General features: G+C 40.7%; 1 protein-coding gene across 2 annotated transcripts in view; it reads right to left on the bottom strand.

Annotated features, from left to right (window-relative positions):
* SLC25A13 (solute carrier family 25 member 13) overlaps positions 1-20,052 on the bottom strand; it is a 203,084-nt gene that overhangs the window by 113,064 nt on the left and 69,968 nt on the right. For both annotated transcript variants that reach the window (XM_061197766.1, XM_061197768.1), the window contains exon 4: positions 6,403-6,518. In XM_061197766.1, the coding sequence (XP_061053749.1) occupies positions 6,403-6,518 (116 nt within the window). The remainder of the gene's footprint in view (positions 1-6,402; positions 6,519-20,052) is intronic.

The raw sequence follows: 20,052 nt of genomic DNA, 5'->3' as shown, positions 1-20,052 counted from the left end.
GAAATGGAGGTATTTGTAATGAGGTGGATGGAGTTAGAGTCTGTCATACAGAGTGAAGTAAGTCAGAAAGAGAAAAACAAATACAGTATGCTAACACATATATATGGAATCTAAGGAAAAAAAAAAGGTCATGAAGAACCTAGTGGCAAGACGGGAATAAAGACACAGACCTACTAGAGAATGGACTTGAGGATATGGGGAGGGGGAGGGGTGAGATGTGACAGGGTGAGAGAGTGTCATGGACATATATACACTACCAAATGTAAAATAGATTGCTAGTGGGAAGCAACCGCATAGCACAGGGAGATCAGCTCGGTGCTTTGTGACCACCTAGAGGGGTGGGATAGGGAGGGTGGGAGGGAGGGAGATGCAAGAGGGAAGAGATATGGGAACATATGTATATGTATAACTGATTCACTTTGTTATAAAGCAGAAAGTAACACACCATTGTAAAGCAATTATACTTCAATAAAGATGTTTTTAAAAAAAAAAATATATATATATATAAACCAGATCATGACACTCTCCTGCTAAAAAAAAAAAAAAACCTGCAATGGTTTCCCAGTTCACTTACCATCAAAGTCAAGTCCTAACCTTGGCCTACAGGGCCTTCCTTGATCAGATCCATTACTTCTCTGAGTTCCTCTCCTACCAGGACCCCCTGCCTCACTCAATTCACATGAGTCCTGCTTGCTGTTCCTCAAATGTGCCAAGAACACTCCAGCCTTCCAACCTGGGCAAAGGCTATTCCTTTCACCTGGGACAGTCTCTTCCCCTCCTTCTTCCTTATTCTATATGATCAATTGCCTTACTTCTTTCAAATTTGTGTTCAAAAGTCACTTTCTCAATGAAGCTAACCAAACCATATTAGACACAAAGAAGAGAACCTTCTTTGTTTCATAGCTCATTACAAGTACCCAAATATCACCACAACCTACCCATTCTACTAAGTGTCTCAATCCCCAGTCTTATCATCAACTTGTGTATGCTCCTGTTAATACCCTGGTGGAAGGGTCAGCAAACTATGTTCCACTGGCCACTAGCTGTCTTTGCAAATTAAGTTTTATTGGAACATAGCCACATGCATCCATAGGAACAGCAGAGTTGAGTAGTTGTGACAGAGATCCTATGGCCCACAAAGCCCAAAATATTTACTCTTTGGCGCTTTACAGAAGAAGTTTACTGTCCCTGATCTAGAGCCTGTGCTCCGCAACAAGAGAAGCCAACTCAATGAGAAGCCCACGCACCTCAACGAAGAGTAGCCCCGCTTGCCCCAACTAGAGCAAGCCCATGCACAGCAACGAAGACCCAACACAGCCAAAAATAAAAAAATAAAGAAATAAATCTATTTATTAAAAAAAAAAAAGCACTACCAATAAAAGAAAATGCTGGTAATTTGTACTACATTAAAATTAAGAACTTATGTTCCTCAGGACTCCATGAAGTGAGTAAAAGTGCAAGTCACAGAGTAAAAACATCTGGAAATATACAACCCACAAAGCCCATCTAGAAAACAGACACATACTAAAAAGGATACTCAAATGGCCAATAAACAGTTTTTTAAAAGTTGTACAACCCATAAGTAATGAGAAAAATGCAAATTAAAGCCACAGCGTGAGATATCACTAAAATGAAAGTAATTGATAACAGCAAGTGTTTGCAAAGAAGTAAAATAACTAGAACTCTCATACATTGATGGTATGAATGTAAACTGGTACAACCACTTCGCAAAACTGTTTGGTAAGATCTACGGAAAGCTAAATATATACATTTTCTAAGACCCAGCAATTCTTTTTTTTTTTCTTAATTTATTTTATTTATTTTTGGCTACGTTGGGTCTTTGTTGCTGTGCACATGGGCTTTCTTTAGTTGCAGCGAGCGGGGGCTACTGTTCCTTGCGGTGCGTGGGCTTCTCATTGCGGTGGCTTCTCTTGTTGTGGAGCACGGGCTCTAGGCATGTGGGCTTCAGTAGTTGAAGCACACTGGCTCAGCAGTTGTGGCTCGCGGGCTCTAGAGCGCAGGCTCACTAGTTGTGGCACACGGGCTTAGTTGCTCCGTGTCATGTGGGATCTTCCCGGACCAGGGCTCGAACCCATCTCCCCTGCATTGGCAGGTGGATTCTTAACCACTGCGCCACCAGGGAAGCTCTCTACGACCCAGCAATTCTACTCCTAGAAATGCCTACACATATGCACACCCCAAAATACATAAAAGAATGTTCAAAGCATATTTGTAGCAATCAAAACTGGAAATGTGCAAATGTCTATCAACTGTAGAATGAGTAAACGTATTAGGGTAAAGTTATACAATGGAATACTACACAGCAAAGAAAAAGAACAAAATAAAAATACACATAGCAAAAACATGGATGAATCTCACAAATAAAATTTGAGCAAAAGAAGTGAGAATGAAAGAATAAATCCTGTATCACTCCATTTTTATTAAGTTTAAAAGCAAGCAAAATCAATTGATGGTGATAAATATCCCTTGCTACCATTGGAACAGTAACTGGGAAGAGACCTACTGAGTGTTGGTACCATTCTCTTTCTGATCTGGATGGTGGTAAAACAAGTATGTACACTGTGCAAAGTCATCAAAATGTGCACTTAGGATTCGTGCATCCTTCTGCATGTATGCTCTACTTCAATAAAGTACACTTGAAAAAATTAAGAGGAAAAAAATCACTATCATATAAAATAGGCTAAAAATGCAAATGAAAAGATTTAGAACAAAATACTTTTTTCTCCAATCACACAGAATTGCAAATTGTTAAGTAGAATTTTCTACTTATACTGATATCATGTTATACACCTGTTGGCATCATAAAATGCACTTACAAATATCGGGTATCAAAATAAGAAAACATGGTGAGAACAAGAATAGTGGAGATATGTTTTCCCTCAAAGGAAACAGGAGAGCATAATGAACTAGATATCAAAGGAACAAAATTGGGCTCATCAAGATCTTTTCATTGTAGCAAACACAGGGAGTGATCTGGACATGAAAATACGGTAAACATAAACAAGGCCTCAGAGAACACAGGGCAAGGCTTCACTGAAATGTGACACTGAAACGCGCCATCTGATTTTTGTTTAGTGTGTATCAGAATCAGCATTAGTGGGCGCATTAACACTGCCGGCTTGTTGACAAATACCGGTGCTTACTGGGCTTAGACCTAGAAGCCCTGCTTCAAATGAGCTCTTCTGTGGAAACCTAATATGTAAACAGGTAAAGAGTGTAACTGCTCTCCTCTGGGTGAAATGCAAAGCCGGGAGACATGGGGGATCTGAGGCCACTTGCCAGCCTTCCCTGCAACCCATGGGAAGGCCCCAGATGATCCACTGTTTAGTGCAAAAGCAGTGCTCACCCCGTGACCACAGCTGACCATGCCAACCTGGGAGGTTAAAAAAGGAGCCCTTCCTCTCTCGCCACTCCATGCCTACTCCTCCCAAAGATGCACACTCAGGAGGGCAACCTTCTGATATACAAAAGGGTCTCTCTTGAGTGAAGGATTTACAGGGAGCTGAGGAAGTAATCAGAGCAAAGAGTGCCACTGTGTGTCTCTCAAACAGCTTCATATGGACAGACAGCCAGGGCACAGATCTGGATTCCCTTATAATACTGTGGGCTATGAGACCAGGATTGACTAGGTAAGTCCACTTTTCTGCCCAACTCCATTTTTTAAAAAATTTCTTCAACCCCATTACAAGTTTCCTGAAAAATGTACCTATTTGTTAGCTTCTTCTAAAGGTACCTGCTGACAAAACACTCCTAAGGCTGCCACACCTCCCGTATGATTGTGTTCACTTGGCAAAAGCCTGCTGTACACAGCACTCACCTCCACTGAATGACTCTACCCGACCTCATGAAAAATGTTAAGTCAGCTATTATTTTGCAATTTGATGGTCATTTGAGTATCTTCTTTGTACTACGCATAGCTCTTTCAGTTTAATCCTAAATGGGGATTAATAGCTCAGAAAAGCCCAGGCTACATTTTATTACACCCACAGGGTGAGGACGCCATTGGCTCATCATAAACAGATACAGGACATACCCTGTTTGTGTTTTGTGAGACAGGCAGATTCTGGAACAAATTACCTGCAGAAGGCAGGGTAGCGGGAGATGGGCTATGCACTCTTCCACCACAGTCATATGCAACTGAGGACAGAAGCAGAATTGTAGCCCCCTGGAAGCCCCAATTTCTTACGCACTCTCGTATGTCTTCAGAGATGGGACATTGTTCAACACAGCACAGATAGTAAGCAAAATTCCCAGCTACCTGGCCAGTGGTTAAACTGCAAGTTAAAATAAAGGGCTTCTCAAGGATCAAAAAAAAAGAAGAAGAAAAAGAAAATCCTCCTTTGTTCTCTCACATTATTTCTTTTAGTAATATTATTTTTATAAAGGCCTTTGTTTTCCACATGGTCCGTTTATGTGCAATAGTCCTGGAAGGTAGGTTATTACCCTGATTTTGTAGATAAGGAAAATAAGGCTCAGAAATCGGAAATGACTTGTCCATCAACAAACAGCTAGTGAGAAGCAGAAAGTTGTCATGCCACGTTCTTTCTACAATTCACAGATGACTCCAATCTCCCACATTCTGCTGCTTTACCTCTTCTTTTCTCCTAATCCCACTAACACACACACAGCCTTCCCAGCACTGGCAAAGCCTCTTGCTTCTTTCCTCCGCCAGGCCAGTGGTGTGCTGGTGGCAACATCAGCCCCGCCACTTCATGCCCATGGATGGAAGACTGATCGGAGTCGGGAAAACGCCGGAAGTCCGTTCCTCAGCCCCCCATCTCCGATCCAGCTCTCTTCCAGCCCTCCCTCCAGATTTGCTGCAGAAAGGAGGAAGACGAGAGAGCGAGCACACCTGTGCTGAACTCACGCAAACTTACAGGTTCCCCTTGTTGTTCACCCCGAGGAAACGTAATCATAACGTTCTCATCAAACTGACTTCCACTGGGTAAATCAACACCACCATGAGCTAGCTGCTCATTTATTATTTGGAGATTTTAATGGGAACATTTTTATTGGTGTTCCATTGAAAAGTTGTGGCTAGAGGAACTGGGTGATGGAAGAGGAAAAAACTAAAATTATTCTAGGGATTTTTAAATATTAAATAATCCTCATGAAGTGTTAACGGAAAGCATCTGAGCTTCTAGAGTACATGAAACAAAACCAGGTAAATGTATGTGTTTTTCCCTCTGCCCTGGCTGATCTAGCCTTAAATAACTGTCATGTCAAATGAACGTGGAGGAATGGGTGGGGGAGGAGGAAGGCTGCCTTACCTATACTTTATGTAGTTATTATCTTCATTTCTGATAAGGAAAATAAAGACCTGAAAGGATAATTAACTTGACTCAGAGACAAAAGTGGCAGAGCTGGGAGGAGCTAAGTCTCTCCAATTCCAGAACCATCCAGAACAGATGGTGCTCTATTACACCAACTGTATTTCCCCCATCTGTACATTCCTCACGACGTACAAGTAAGACAAGACCAAGAAGTCTGAATAAATTAGAGACAAGGAACAAAGACATTTAAAATGGGTGCATTACCCATTTCCTCTGAATGCACAATCTGTGTGCCCCAAAAGGGCTCCAAAATTCTCCACGGCAATGCTTCCTACACCAGGTTCACACGCACAGACAACATATGCTGGACACTGCACAGTCCGAGGGAAATGTGGTGTCTTCTGCCCAATGTATCTTCAGTAACCAGTTTATTTTTAAAAAAGAACGTACCACTGCCCCACCACGTCCTGGTTTTCCCTTTCTCCTAATGCTTAGGAGACTTCAGGGTTTTCTGCAGCTTGGCAGCTGAGCCCCATGAAGATGGTGCTGCGTCCCCAAATAAAGGCGGGGGCAGCACAGCAGACACTGCCAGCCCAGCCAGAGGGGAACGTGTTATTTAGAAGAATAGAGTTCTCCACGTACCGCTCCAAATTACCATCTCGCGCGCTGCCTCTGGACTCAAGCTACTCCATGAGGACAAGGTAAGGACACAAGGTACTGGGAACATGAATCCCTTCTGTTCTCAGGCACTTTATTAACGTCTTCATTCTAACCGTGGAAAGCACTACTGACAGTGAAGGGAATGAAGTGGACGGTCAAATCCTGTCTGCCTCTCACCTTCTACGACCCTGTGACTCAGTCGTGCTCCATCCTCCCTCGCCTTACAACTAAAACAGAGCATCAAAACTACTAAGCCAGAAACTTAATTTTTCACGAAGGGAGACACTTTTTTCAAGAACTGGAGCCTCAAAACACTGAGATATCTTTGTTAAAAGGGACAGGCTAACTTCTTAAAACCATTTCCATACACTTCATTCTTGGGAAAAAAACCCAAACCGCTCACACAGGTCTGCACTTCCTTAGGTGTGCACACACTCACGCCCCTTACCAAAAGTAACTTCTCCTTTGCCAGCTTTGTCAAACAGCTGGAAGGCCACCACGAACAAAGCATCTGGGGCACACAGGACAGATTCAAATGCCACAAATTCTTGAAAGGATATTAATCTGCAACACAAAACAAGCACAAAGCATAAAGTCAGTAGCTTGTGGAAGATAAAAGCATACACAAATATACACTAAGGGAAAAAATAAAACATCACTGTCAAAAAATAAAAGTCAAACCTAAAAACATGTATAAACACTTAGCATTTCCTTTTACATAGAGTGGACTGAAATAACAACACACAGAATCTAAAAGACACAACAGATTTGAGGATATGGTGACACATTAAATGCATTACAATTTCAAATGTAACTTTTATCCAACATATCACTTTTGTTTCAGGCATGTTGCTAGATTCTAAAAATAAAGCTTAGACACTTTAGATTAATATATGGTTGTTAACAACAAAATAGACCAGCTCAGTCATTCATTAATACCTTCCTACACCATGTAAAAATGGTTCACAAAGATTCATGCATTACTGATATCCACTGACCACATGAGGATTGAAATGGAGGATGATATTGGGGCGGGGGATAGAATACAGATAAACTGGCCATGAAATGTGACCCCAAGGCACTTTTAGTCTGGTAAGACAGATAACACTCGTCTAGAATACTATACAGGAAAGACAGGAACCAATCATAAGACAGGAACCAAGATGATGATAACAGAATTTTGGTAGGAAACCAAAGAAAGCTTTGTGGCAGAGATGGAATGTGAGCTGGGTCTCGAAAAATTAGTGAAATTCAGGTATGCAGTAATGGGCATAGAAAGGGGGTCACCTTAGGCAGGGGAAACGCCTGCAGAAAGGCAGGTGCAAGAAACCTAGGGAGTGTGCAAGGAAAATGTGAGGAACTAATTTTATCTGGACAGAAAAGTACATAAGAGAACACTGTGAAATGAGATCAGAGGTTCAGAGATGCAAGTTTCTGAGCAAGGTCATGATACGATCACATCTATCCATTAGGAGGAACAGAACAGGCCACAGATGCTTTGACTTCCAAGGAGTAAATAAATCCACAAAGGCTGCCTTAGAACTAAGTTCTTTCCCCTATTTTATATTTTAAATGTACAAATATTTCAATGATACATTGGGATAGTCCAAGTCTCGAGGATATAGAAGGAGAAAGAAAACAGACGTGCTTTCCCATGTTTCAGAGAACACTTGATTACCTCTAAAATCTTACAGAGAGAACACATTTTTATACAAAGTAAGTGCTACAACGTTAACTTAGCTATTTCCCAGAATGTCACCTGATTATAATAATGCCACAAAGAAAGGAAAACTCTGGTGTGTTCATTACACTGTCTCTATGTCATTCACCATCCAAAAACACATCCTTCCGAACGCAGGGGAACATTCAGGAACAGCACGTATTACAGAAGAACACTTGCCCAGAACATTTTCTCCTCGACTACAGAGTCTGTCTCACTGAGAATCTTGTGTGTGTGAGCAGGACCAGGGGCAGGTGGGGATGGCAAGGGAAACACATTTGAGTGGAAGGTTCCCAGCTGGCCTCAAAGAGCTGACAGCCTGCTGGGGGAAGGAGAGGTAGTCATGTGCATATAACCCCGCCAGAACGCGAGCTGAGTATCAAAAGTAAAAGAAGAAATAAAGCATCAAGGGGCAGAGAGGAGAAGTGATTTATTCTGCCTTAAGGAATAAATAAATAAATAATAAATTAAGGAATAAATTTAAGGAAATTAAGGAATGCTCCACGAAGCTGTGGCATTTAAAGAAAAAATTTTAAAGCTGAAAAGATCTTAGAGATCATCTCCTTCCACCTCCTCATTTTACTTTTGAGAAAACTATTAGAAGTTATGGCTTGTGCACGGTGAAACAATTGGCTTCTGGCATTTTGGCCTGAAAACCAAGTGTCCTTGTTCCCATTTGACTGAGACAGAATTCCAATCAGTATGGGAGGATGGAGAGAAGAGAGAAGGGTAGGGGGAGGACGATCCACACCGAGGAAACAACTAAGTACAGAGGGGTGTGCTGTATTTAGAGAAGGACAAAGGTGTTACTGACCCTGCATCTAATGGTCCTGCCGAGTAAAAGAGTGGTTGAGCTATCATGCCAGCCACGTGTAAAGGCCTTTAAAGGCCAGTTACAGAATCCTGACCTTTTTTTTTTTGCAGGCAGTAAGAAGTCACTGGAGGTTTTTAGGGTTAATAAATACCAGGTTCATATCTTTATTTTAGAAAAGGAACTGCTGTGGAAGATGAATTTAACAGAGGAAAGACGAGATGTGGGGAGACAGCCTGACAGCTAGAGACAGCAGGGGTCTAAACCAGAGCTGAAGCACTAGGATTGGAGAAAGCGGAAAAGTGGAGAAATACAACTGAGGCAGGAATGACAAAACGTGGTAGCAATTGGAGGTCAGAGGCTGAGAGCCAGAAAAGAGTTACTCCAAGACTTCTAACAGATAATTGAGTGGGATGATGACACCACCACCAAAGATAAAGAATAAAAAAGGAAAAGAAGGGAATTGTGAGAGAGTAAGACCAATTCTAACTGTGTTAAATTGGAGATACCCGTGGAACAGTGAAGTATGGTATCCAGCAGGAAACCAAAAGGACTAGTGTGGACCTCAGGAGAAAGGTGAATATGGGTTGAACTATGTCCCCCCAAAATTCACGTTGAAGTCCTAACCTCAGAATGCAATCGTTGCAAATGTAATTGGTTAAGATGAGATCCTACTGGAGTAGGGTTGGCACCCAATCCAAAATGACTAGAGTCCTTATAAAAAGGGGAAATCTGGACCCAGACATGCACACGGGGAGAGTGCCACATGAAGATGAAGGCAGAGATCAGGGTGATGCTTCTACAAACCCAGGAATGCCAAAGATTGCCAGCAAACCACCCGAATGAAGCTAGGGAAGAAGCATGGAACAGGCCCTCAGAAGGAAGCAACCTTGCTAACACCTTGGTCTCAGCCTCTGGAACTGTGAGACAATAAAATTCTTTTCTTTTTTTTTCTTTGAGCCACCTAGTTTGTGGTGCTTTGTTATGACAGCCCTAGCAAACTAATATTAATACATAGGCCAAGATTGGAAACACAGAACTAGGAGTTTTTAAACAAAGGCTACTTAAAGCTGTGAATGAAACCGCCCAGAAGCATTTCACTTAGGGATGCATGCTCGCCCAGCTCCAGACCACTGAAGCAGCAGCACAGAGGAGAAATGTGTTTCTGATTGGCTGCTTTCTTCTCGCCACCACTCCTCACACCCCAGGACCTCCTCAGGGCAGCACCAACAACCATACAACCACACAATGATCAGCTGAACTTGCTGGCAGTTTGTCAAGGCAAAAAAACAATCACATTCGATATATTATCTCTGCACAGACGGTGGGTGAGTTAAGACGAATCACACAGTGTTATGTAGAAGCAGGACATTTCTTAAACTTAATGATCTGAATTAAGAAAGGCTTAAATACCAGAAAAAGAGAATCTCATCTCTCTCAAAATGGTATGAGAAACCTGAAGCCCATCTATATGGGTGAACAAATCCTCCTCTGGCAACGTCAGTGTGGTTTCATAACCATAACTGGCCAATGAATGCTCTAGTATTTTAGGCATGTTACAGATACCAAAAAAGTACGTAATTTGGTAATCCTGTTAGATACAAGTATTATACATCTATGTAGGAGGTATATAGATAAACTATAAAATCATAATGTTTTACTGTTCATCAAGATCATTTTGGATTTTCAAGGTAATCTGACTAGAAGGCTATCAGAATAATTATATAGTACTATATTCATTTACAGCGTGATATCTAAAAACATTCATATATGTATATATATTTTTTTGTGTAAACAGTATTCCAGTCTTGCTTTACAGATTTAATGGGTATTAGCGTAAGTTACAACAAAGGATACAAGCTTAATCAAGTTCAGACCTGGCTGGTGAGCTCACTTAGTTCCTTTTCCGCCCTCAACTTCCCAAACTTCTTTGACAATGTTAGATGTCCTCTAAAATAAATCACACAACTCTGATGAGCTCTGCAACTAGCATCTAAGAGGAACAGTCACGATATGACACTAATGCTCACCTGCAGCAACTAATAGTGCGATACGGGTCAGCTGACATGGAAGCAAACACAGAAGTCACATTTTCACAGGCCTACACCACTCAAGATTAGGGGACATACTGGCACAAAAACAGAAATATAGATCAATGGAACAGGATAGAAAGCCCAGAGATAAACCCATGCACATATGGTCACTTTATTTTTGATAAAGGAGGCAAGAATATACAATGGAGAAAAGACAGCCTCTTCAATAAGTGGTGCTGGGAAAACTGGACAGCTACATGTAAAAGAATGAAATTAGAACCCTCCCTAACACCATACACAAAAATAAACTCAAAATGGATTAAAGACCTAAATGTAAGGCCAGACACTATCAAACTCTTCGAGGAAAACATAGGCAGAACACTCTATGACATAAATCACAGCAAGATCCTTTTTGACCCACCTCCTAGAGAAATGGAAATAAAAACAAAAATAAACAAATGGGACCTAATGAAACTTAAAAGCTTTTGCACAGCAAAGGAAACCATAAACAAGACAAAAAGACAACCCTCAGAGTGGGAGAAAATATTTGCAAACGAAGCATCTGACAAAGGATTAAACTCCAAAATTTACAAGCAGCTCATGCAGCTCAATATCAAAAAAACAAACAACCCAATCCAAAAATGGGCAGAAGACCTAAATAGATATTTCTCCAAAGAAGACATACAGATTGCCAACAAACACATGAAAGGATGCTCAACATCACTAATCATTGGAGAAATGCAAAGAAAAACTACAATGAGGTATTCCTCTCACAACAGTCAGAATGGCCATCATCAAAAAATCTACAAACAATAAATGCTGGAGAGGGTGTAGAGAAAAGGGAACCCTCTTGCACTGTTGGTGGGAATGTAAACTGATAGAGCCACTATGGAGAACAGTATGGAGGTTCCTTAAAAAACTAAAAATAGAACTACCATACGACCCAGCAATCCCACTACTGGGCATATACCCTGAGAAAACCATAATTCAAAATAGTCATGTACCACAATGTTCACTGCAGCTCTATTTACAATAGCCAGGACATGGAAGCAACCTAAGTGTCCATCGACAGATGAATGGATAAAGAAGATGTGGCATATATTTACAATGGAATATTACTCAGCCATAAAACGAAACGAAACTGAGTTATCTGTAGTGAGGTGGATGGACCTAAAGTCTGTCATACAGAGTGAAGTAAGTCAGAAACAGAAAAACAAATACCGTATGCTAACGCATATATATGGAATCTAAAAAAAAAAAAAAAAAAGGCTCTGAAGAACCTAGGGGCAGGACAGGAATAAAGACGCAGACACAGAGAATGGACTTGAGGACATGGGGAGGGGGAAGGGTAAGCTGGGACTAAGTGAGAGAGTGGCATGGACATATGTACACTACCAAATGTAAAATAGATAGCTAGTGGGAAGCAGCCGCATAGCCCAGGGAGATCAGCTCTGTGCTTTGTGACCACCTAGAGGGGTGGGATAGGGAGGGTGGGAGGGAGGGAGATGCAAGAGGGAAGAGATATGGGAACATATGTATATGTATAACTGATTCACTTTGTTATAAAGCAGAAACTAACACACCATTGTAAAGCAATTATACTCCAATAAAGATGTTAAAAAAAAAAAAGTACATCTATGAGAAAGTGCACAAACCAGTAAAAAAAAAAAAAAAAAAAAAAAAAAGATTAGGGGAGAGTAGGTTCCCAACTACTCTATTTCATGGTTCTGACACGAGCAGAGATTTTTTTAAGCAAGTCATTTTTGTTCTCCAAACCACCAGAGCTACTGTTCTTCTGAAAGCCATTTATAACAGCAGCTACGTTACAAGTCCTTTAAAGTCTCGGTAAGACAGCTAAAGCACTACATACTGCAATCACATACTGAGCCAAGGAGGAAAGGATTAAAAGTGGAGTGCCTCTGGACATTATGCTTAGGATGATGTAAGATTACATGTCTACTATAGACGGAGGAAGATACTACAAGGATACATACCAAAATGACGTCAGTGCCTCTTTACAGTAGCATAACTGTAGGCTTCCTTCCCCGCCCTTCTCAACTTTGCAAGGGAGAGCTCTCGGCCTGGAAAGACTTATAGTAGAGAATATAGATGGAAAATTATGATATTATAGAAAAAATGGTAGGTAATATAAGAGAACTGGAGATAAATTACTCCACAAATTCAGAGGAGGGAAAGATTATTGTTATATTGAGAAAAAGGAGGAGATGGAGAAAGTCTGTGAAATTAGGAACACATGACATCAGAGGGAAGATGTGACCATGTGGTCATGTAACATCAGTCTTGTAGAAGAGGGGAGATGATCAAGTAGAGATGGCAGGTGGGGAAAGGAAAGGCCATAGACTCCAATTCAGCGCCTGCTCTATGTGCTGAGCGCAGGCCAGTGCTGGGAACACATAGATGAAAAGTGCAATTTCTGGGGCTTCCCTGGTGGCGCGGTGGTTGAGAATCTGCCTGCCGATGCAGGGGACACGGGTTCGAGCCCTGGTCTGGGAAGATCCCACATGCCGCGGAGCAGCTGGGCCCGTGAGCCACAACTACTGAGCCTGCGCGTCTGGAGCCTGTGCTCCACAACAAGGGAGGCCACGATAGTGAGAAGCCCGCGCACCGCGATGAAGAGTGGCCCCCGCTTGCCACAACTGGAGAAAGCCCTCGCACAGAAAAAAAAAACGAAGACCCAACACAGCCAAAAATAAAAATAAATAAATAATAATTTTTTTTAAAAAAAAAAAGTGCAATTTCTGCCCCAAACAACTGGAGGTCTGGGGGGGGTAGACGGTGAGCCAGGAACCAAGGAAGGAAGGCTGGAGATGAAGAGCCACAAGAAGTGCAAGTGTGCTGGAGGGAGGGCAAGCACAAAGGAAGGTATGGAGTTCATAATGGCACATAAAATCTGGAACTTTTAGTGACATGATGAATTTGTGCTTCAGACCCTTAAATCTGGCAGAGGAGAGTTAAATGAACTGGAGGGAGAAGAGCCTGGAGTTGGGAAGATTGTTGGTTGAACCCAGGGAAGAATCATGAAGATCTGAAGGAGAAAGAAAGGCTCCTTACAACAAGGGGATAGAAGTTTATGGCACTACACTCTCCGGAGGACAATCCAACAATACACCAAGAGTCTTGATAATGCCCACACTCCTTGACACCACAATCCCACTTCCAGGAATTTACCTTAAAACATAATCAATGAATGTGTGCAAACTTTTATCTACAGGAATGCTCAAGCAGCATTGTTGATAACAGTGGAAAAAAGTGAAAACAACCTCAATATGCAACAATTCATGACTGATTGAATAAAGGACCATTCATACACTGAGAACTATCCAACCACTACAAACTGCAATAAACAAATGCATGTTATTAAGTACAAAATCAGTTACACAAATGTATGTAGAAAACAAGCCCATTTTGTTAAAAATGGACAAAAATGGTATCTTATACACATACAAAAAGAGTCTGAAGGATGAACACCAAAGTGTTAGTCATGGGTGTATCTCCAGGTAGTTAAAATATTAGAAATTTAAGGTTTTTTATTTTTGCTTGTCCATATTTTCTAATCTTTTCAATAACATACATATTGAATTATCTGTGTAGTAAGAAAGAGAATAAAAATTTCTATGAAACAGAACAGCAAGGACCTAAATTTGGGTAGTGGCAGAAGGACTGAATAAAATGGGTGGGGGTGGGGAGAGCTGAAAAAAGAAGCAAACAATTGAAAGACTCACACTAACTCTGGCCATCCAAGGTGGATAAGCTCCAGTTCTCTTCCTCCCTGCTGTTGCTTACTCTCGCTCAGCAATGGCTTGTACCCTGTGTGGTCCCTCTCATCTCCCGCCTGGCTCCTATCTCCAGGCCAACTCTGTGGCTATGAAAGTTTAAGCAACTGCATGTAAGGAGCTGATCTGTTTAGACTTTAGGAAGTTTGGTAATAGACAATGCACCATATCAAAATCCAATTTCCACTTTTACTTAAGGTTCCTAACCACAAGAGTGCTTCACAAAAATAACTTCTCCTTATAACCTTCTTCTGTGTGTTACAACAGAAGCCAAACAACTGTCCAGGATTAATGGCAGAGATAAAAGTAAAATCTAACTCCAAAAACTGGGTTCCAACCACAAGACCACCCAGGTTCAAGTATCTGTGAATGCCAAGAGAAAAAAACAAAAAAAAACAAAAACAGAACTGGGCTCTCCTGTGATGGCCAGTTTATCAAAAGAGTTTTGGCCTCCATGACTTTAACATCTTTAATAGCTTTGGGGGTTTTCCAGTTCTTTTATCTCCCTCCCAAATGCCCTGGAAATATACATTGTTCAGGCCCCCAAACATATACGCACCCAGCACTTATCATATGCCAGGCACCCTAGGCACTAAGGGTACTATGAAAATGAATAAGATTGACAGAATCCATGTCCTCAAGGAGTTCCATTCCAGTGGAGAAGGCAGGCAATGAGCTCAAACATACCTACATAAAGATGAGATGGTTCTAGATCAGATAACTGCTGTGTAGAGGACAAAACTGAGAAATACATTAAGATAGCGCTTCTTAGCCCCAGCGAGCCTATTTAATGGGTATGAGGAGGGATCAGAGCAAACATCCGTTTTTTTTTGTTGTTTTTTTTTTAACTTCTCACCCAGCCAAGCTAGAGAATGATGGGGATAGGTGGTGAGGAAATGCCTCTTGGGGGGTGGCATTAAGATCTGAATGATGAAAAGGAGGAAGCACGGGAAGATCTGCAGCAAAGGTATTCTGGTGGAAGAAACCTCAGTGTGAGGGCTGGACCTACGACCAGCCAACCTTGCCAAGTTCCACGGCACAGGGAGACACCCGAGTGGCTGGAGAGTAGAGGGGTGGGGGGCAGGGAGAGAGATGGGGATGAAGGAGGGTGCAGGGCATACAGGCTGTGTGGATTTCATTACAAGCACACATGGGAAACAGCCATGTTGGAGGGTTTTATGAAGGGGGGTGATGTGAGCTCCTGGAAAGAACACTCAGGACACCCTGCAGCACGAGTCCAGTTAGAAGTGGCTGCAGTGGGCGGGACTGGGGTCATAGCAGGAGAGAAAAAAACAGAAGTGATCAAATCCAGGATACGCTCTCTAGACAGAGCTGGGGGGTTTGTCCTAGAAGTCAAAGCACACAGCTTTTAAAGCCCAGGAGCAAGTCAGGTGTGCCCTGGGGATTCCCGGTGGCCTGCAGCCGCCAGAGAAGCACAGACTCTGAGGCCCTGAAGTTACTGAGGTTACAAAAACCGCTACTTAGGCAGATGATGAAAGAGGTCATAAATAAAGATTTTATTTAATATTCCAGTTGATGGTCAGTGAGCAAACAAAGCCTCAACAGCCCTAATTATGTAAATTTAATGCAACTGTTCTTAACACACTCTAGAAAGAGACAATGAGTTATCACCCCATTTTATACTCTAAAAACCATCAGTAATAAGGTAGAAAGAGGCTCGAGTTGTAGTTTTCCCCTGCCTAACTGGCAGCATGATCTTGCTGGGCAAGTTGGAACAGACCCTCTTTCCTGATGTCTTACAGGTGCTCTCTCCGGTGCTTTTCATGCTACAATCCCATTTTCTTCCATCTTCAGTCAGAGGGAGAATCCGTGTCCACCCTGGCTCCGGCACTGGCTTGGCATTCCCAGGAGTGCATCTGTTCTGAGGCCAGCTGGGCTCCTCAGCCCTACCATGCATTCAGGTTCAAATCTCACTGCGGCGTTCGCCAAGGGGCTATTTAAATTCATTGGCTCCAATGAAATCCGACAGATTGAATATTGTTCAAACAAGCAGGCTACTGCCTGGCTTTAAAAACCTATTAAAGATTTTATTAGCAATTTTACTGTATTGTTATCATGAATTTAGCTTATAAATACCACCTCTGCATATATCACTGCCCGCATATTGCCAAAAGAAGATAAATATATAGGCTCTCGTAATTACGAGCTTAGCTCGGTGAGTGATATGCCCATGCTTCCAGATCTACCTGTCTGGCCACTGCTTTGCAGTTCATCTCAAACAGTACTCGAGCTGCCCAAGGAAGACTGTGCCAACTGCTGGGGTTTATACAGGGTGGTGTTCTACCTCTAACACTTTCTTCCTTATCAGCGGGATCAAACATGTCGAGCAAGTATGATCCATCCCCGTTCTACTTCACTTTTGCTAATAGTTCATTCAATTACACACTGAAAAGTGTCTTTCACCTACACATGCTCTACACCCCATTGCTTCTTTCCTTCCCTGTTAAATAATACCGCCCAATAACTTCAGGAGAATCTGTCCCTGTGTCCAGCCACCTCCCCCAACCTCCCATCTTTTAACCTTGAGTTATAAAAAAGCTTTAATCATGAACAATCCCCACAAGAGTGAGGCTGCATCAAGGAAAAGAACCACCACAGGCTTTTTAAAACTAGAGACAAACCATATTCTCTACCTCTGTAAGACTCTATCTTGTTATTTCTTAAATATATCATTATTTTAAAAAAAAACCTAAAAAAAGCTACCTTATCATATTACATTGTTCCTATTCTGAATAATTACCAATATTGAGTTCAGTAATATGTACCACAGATACTCTTTATTACATCATGGGGTAAACAGCATTTTGAGATCTATCCAAAGACTTGGGTTTTTGTTAATAGAAAAGTGTACTCTGTTGGTAGGAATGTAAATTGGTGCAGCCACTGTGGAAAACAGTACGGAGGTTTCTCAAAAAACTAAAAATAGAACTACCATGTGACCCAGCAATTCCACTCCTGGGTATATATCTGAAGAAAAAGAAAACACTAATTCGAAAAGTTACATGCACCCCAATGTTCATAGCAGCATTATTTACAATCGCCAAGATATGGAAGCAACCTAAGTGTCCATCAACAGATGAATGGATAAAGAAGAAGTGAGATACACACACACACACACACACACACACACACACACACACTCTCACACAAATATACATACACAGTGAAATACTACTCAGCCATAAAAAAGAATGAAATTTTGCCATTTGCAGCAACATGGATGGACTTGGAGGGTATTATGTTAAGTGAAATAAATCAGACAAATAAAGACAAATACTGTATGATACCACTTATATGTGGAATATAAAAAATACAACAAACTAGTGAATATAACAAAAAAGAAGTAGACTCAACAGATATAGACAACAAACCAGTGGTTACCACTGGGGAGAAGGAAGGGGTGAGAGGCAATATAGGGGTAGGGGATTAAGAGGTACAAATTATCATGTAAAAATTAAGCTACACAGATATACTATATAACACAAGGAATATAGCTAATATTTTATAATAACTATAAAAATAAAATGCGTACAAAGTTACTAAAAACACTATGAGCAATTCATTTTAAATTGGGGATTGCCTTTAATGGGGGAAAAAGTTGAAAAGGAGAAAGACCAGTGGTGAAAAAAGGGAAAAGTAGTTATAAACCATACTGGAAAATCCACTTAGGTAAGCAAAGTAGATTTTTTTTTTTTTTTTTTAAATCTAGGTTTCCTAGATCTTCCCTTATTCTTTCAAGGCTGGATGAGAAGGCTTTCAACATTATTAAAATGGCAAATGCCAAAAAATAAAAATAAAAATAAATTTTTTAAAAACGGACTTCCCTGGTAGTCCCGTGGTTAAGACTCCATGCTTCCAGTGCTAGGGAGCATGGGTTTGATCCCTGGTTGGGGAACTAACATCCCACATGCTGCGCGGAGCAGCCAAAAACAAATAAATAAATAAAAATGAAAACAAATAAAATGGCAAATGAAGAAGGATAATGGGGAGATAAACTGCAGATAAACCCGATAAATCAGTATCTGAAAAGTCAGCAGGCAAGTAAATTTGTTAACTAGCATTTTTTAAGGACCTCTGTACACTGGCCTATCACTGCATCAAGTAGCAGGTTAGCTGTTAGATTGCCACTGGAAACCAGTTACATACTTTAAATGCTTCCAGTAGAGTACATGCTGCCAAACCCTTTGCATATCTGACTTCAGTCTCCAGTTTGATTAGTTTAGAGCTGAAAAACACAAAAGCGTCCTGCACTCCAGAGACTATGTGAGTACCTACGGCACAGTAGACAGCTCAAGGAACAATCTTCGCATGCCCATACTATCTATGGGTGTTCTTTGCCCAAATAACATTTTAAAACACCAAAAATTGATTGAGTTAAATCATTTTGTAATCGGAACATAATGCCTTTCTCAATGCGTTTTTCTGAAACTCTGAAGCAAGGTGACGATGATTAAAATGATATTCGGAAACAAGTAAGAAGCATCTAAATAAGCACAGACACACAAAAAGTGACAAGAGCAAATGTGCTACTGTCTTGCATCTGCCAATGCAGTAACTGTCCAGCTAGGCACTCTGACTAAAAAGTAGTAAACTAAATTTTAAAAAAATACATGAAATCAAGTTTTACTGATTGCCCTTTGAAAAAACATTATCAGTTACTCAAATATTTTAACATTTTCTTTCACTTATAAAACTTACATTATGGATACATGCAAAAACCTTTTTTGATGTGATCAGAACATAAGCCCTTAGCAAAGCAAAAATTCAGTGACTGAAATAGCCTTTATCATATTTTTTTTAATAAAATTATTCATGGTGTGGGCAAGAAGAAATAGAAGTACATAGGCTTGAGCCAGAATATCACATGCACACAAAAAAAGCCAACATTAATATCTGCTGTGCCAGCTGAATTCAAATTAACCCAATTTTACATGTTAATTAAACCAGCTATTTTCTTCTTATTGTATTTTTGCTTCTTAAATAGTACAGTCTACAAGTGGTTCCCAACAGACTTGTTCCAATAACAATGACGTATTCATTTACTTCTATTATGACCATACAATACAGTAACTGAGCAGTAATTTTTCACAGTCAATTACATGTGTGGTTCTTTATGCTTAAAGATGCTGAAATAATGTGTACTACAGAGCCATATGCCTGAATCTCTAGTCTGCCTGAGGCAGTTGCCTGGGTAACACATTTTCTCTTTGGTTTAGCATAACCCTTCGTTGAATATCATTAGGTGTCATTAAATAGCAAACATTAACATGAACTTCAGTACACTACTTAGATAAAGTCATTTTACACATGTAAACAAGTGCTCCATCATTTATAAGAAGCTTAAAATAGATTGTGATTTTCTGTACTTAAGACCATGAAAAAGAAATCTTAAAAGTGCCCACGTGTTGATTCCAAATTGAATTTGCAGAAATTTCTCTTATATTAACAAGAGAACTCAGACCAAGTTTCAGGGGCAACATTTCTCATCTATACAGTCAAAACATTTCAGTGCAAGCAAAGAAGGATTAGGTTTTTAAATTTTACTTTAAATTTACTCAAAGTTGTAAAAAAAACTGCATCAATTCCATCTCAGACCATCAAATACTTTTACTCTCATTTCTAACAAGGAGAGAGAAAGCACTCAAGTTCGGTAACAAAATTAATTTAAAGAATAAGATCCTTAAAAATCAAGGCACATAGTAAGAAAGAAAAAGTATGG

Source organism: Eubalaena glacialis, chromosome 8 (genome assembly GCF_028564815.1).
Source record: "Eubalaena glacialis isolate mEubGla1 chromosome 8, mEubGla1.1.hap2.+ XY, whole genome shotgun sequence".
NCBI classification, from domain to species: domain Eukaryota; kingdom Metazoa; phylum Chordata; class Mammalia; order Artiodactyla; family Balaenidae; genus Eubalaena; species Eubalaena glacialis.
Note: the sequence above shows the minus strand (reverse complement) of the source record. Positions and strands in the feature narration are given on the sequence as shown.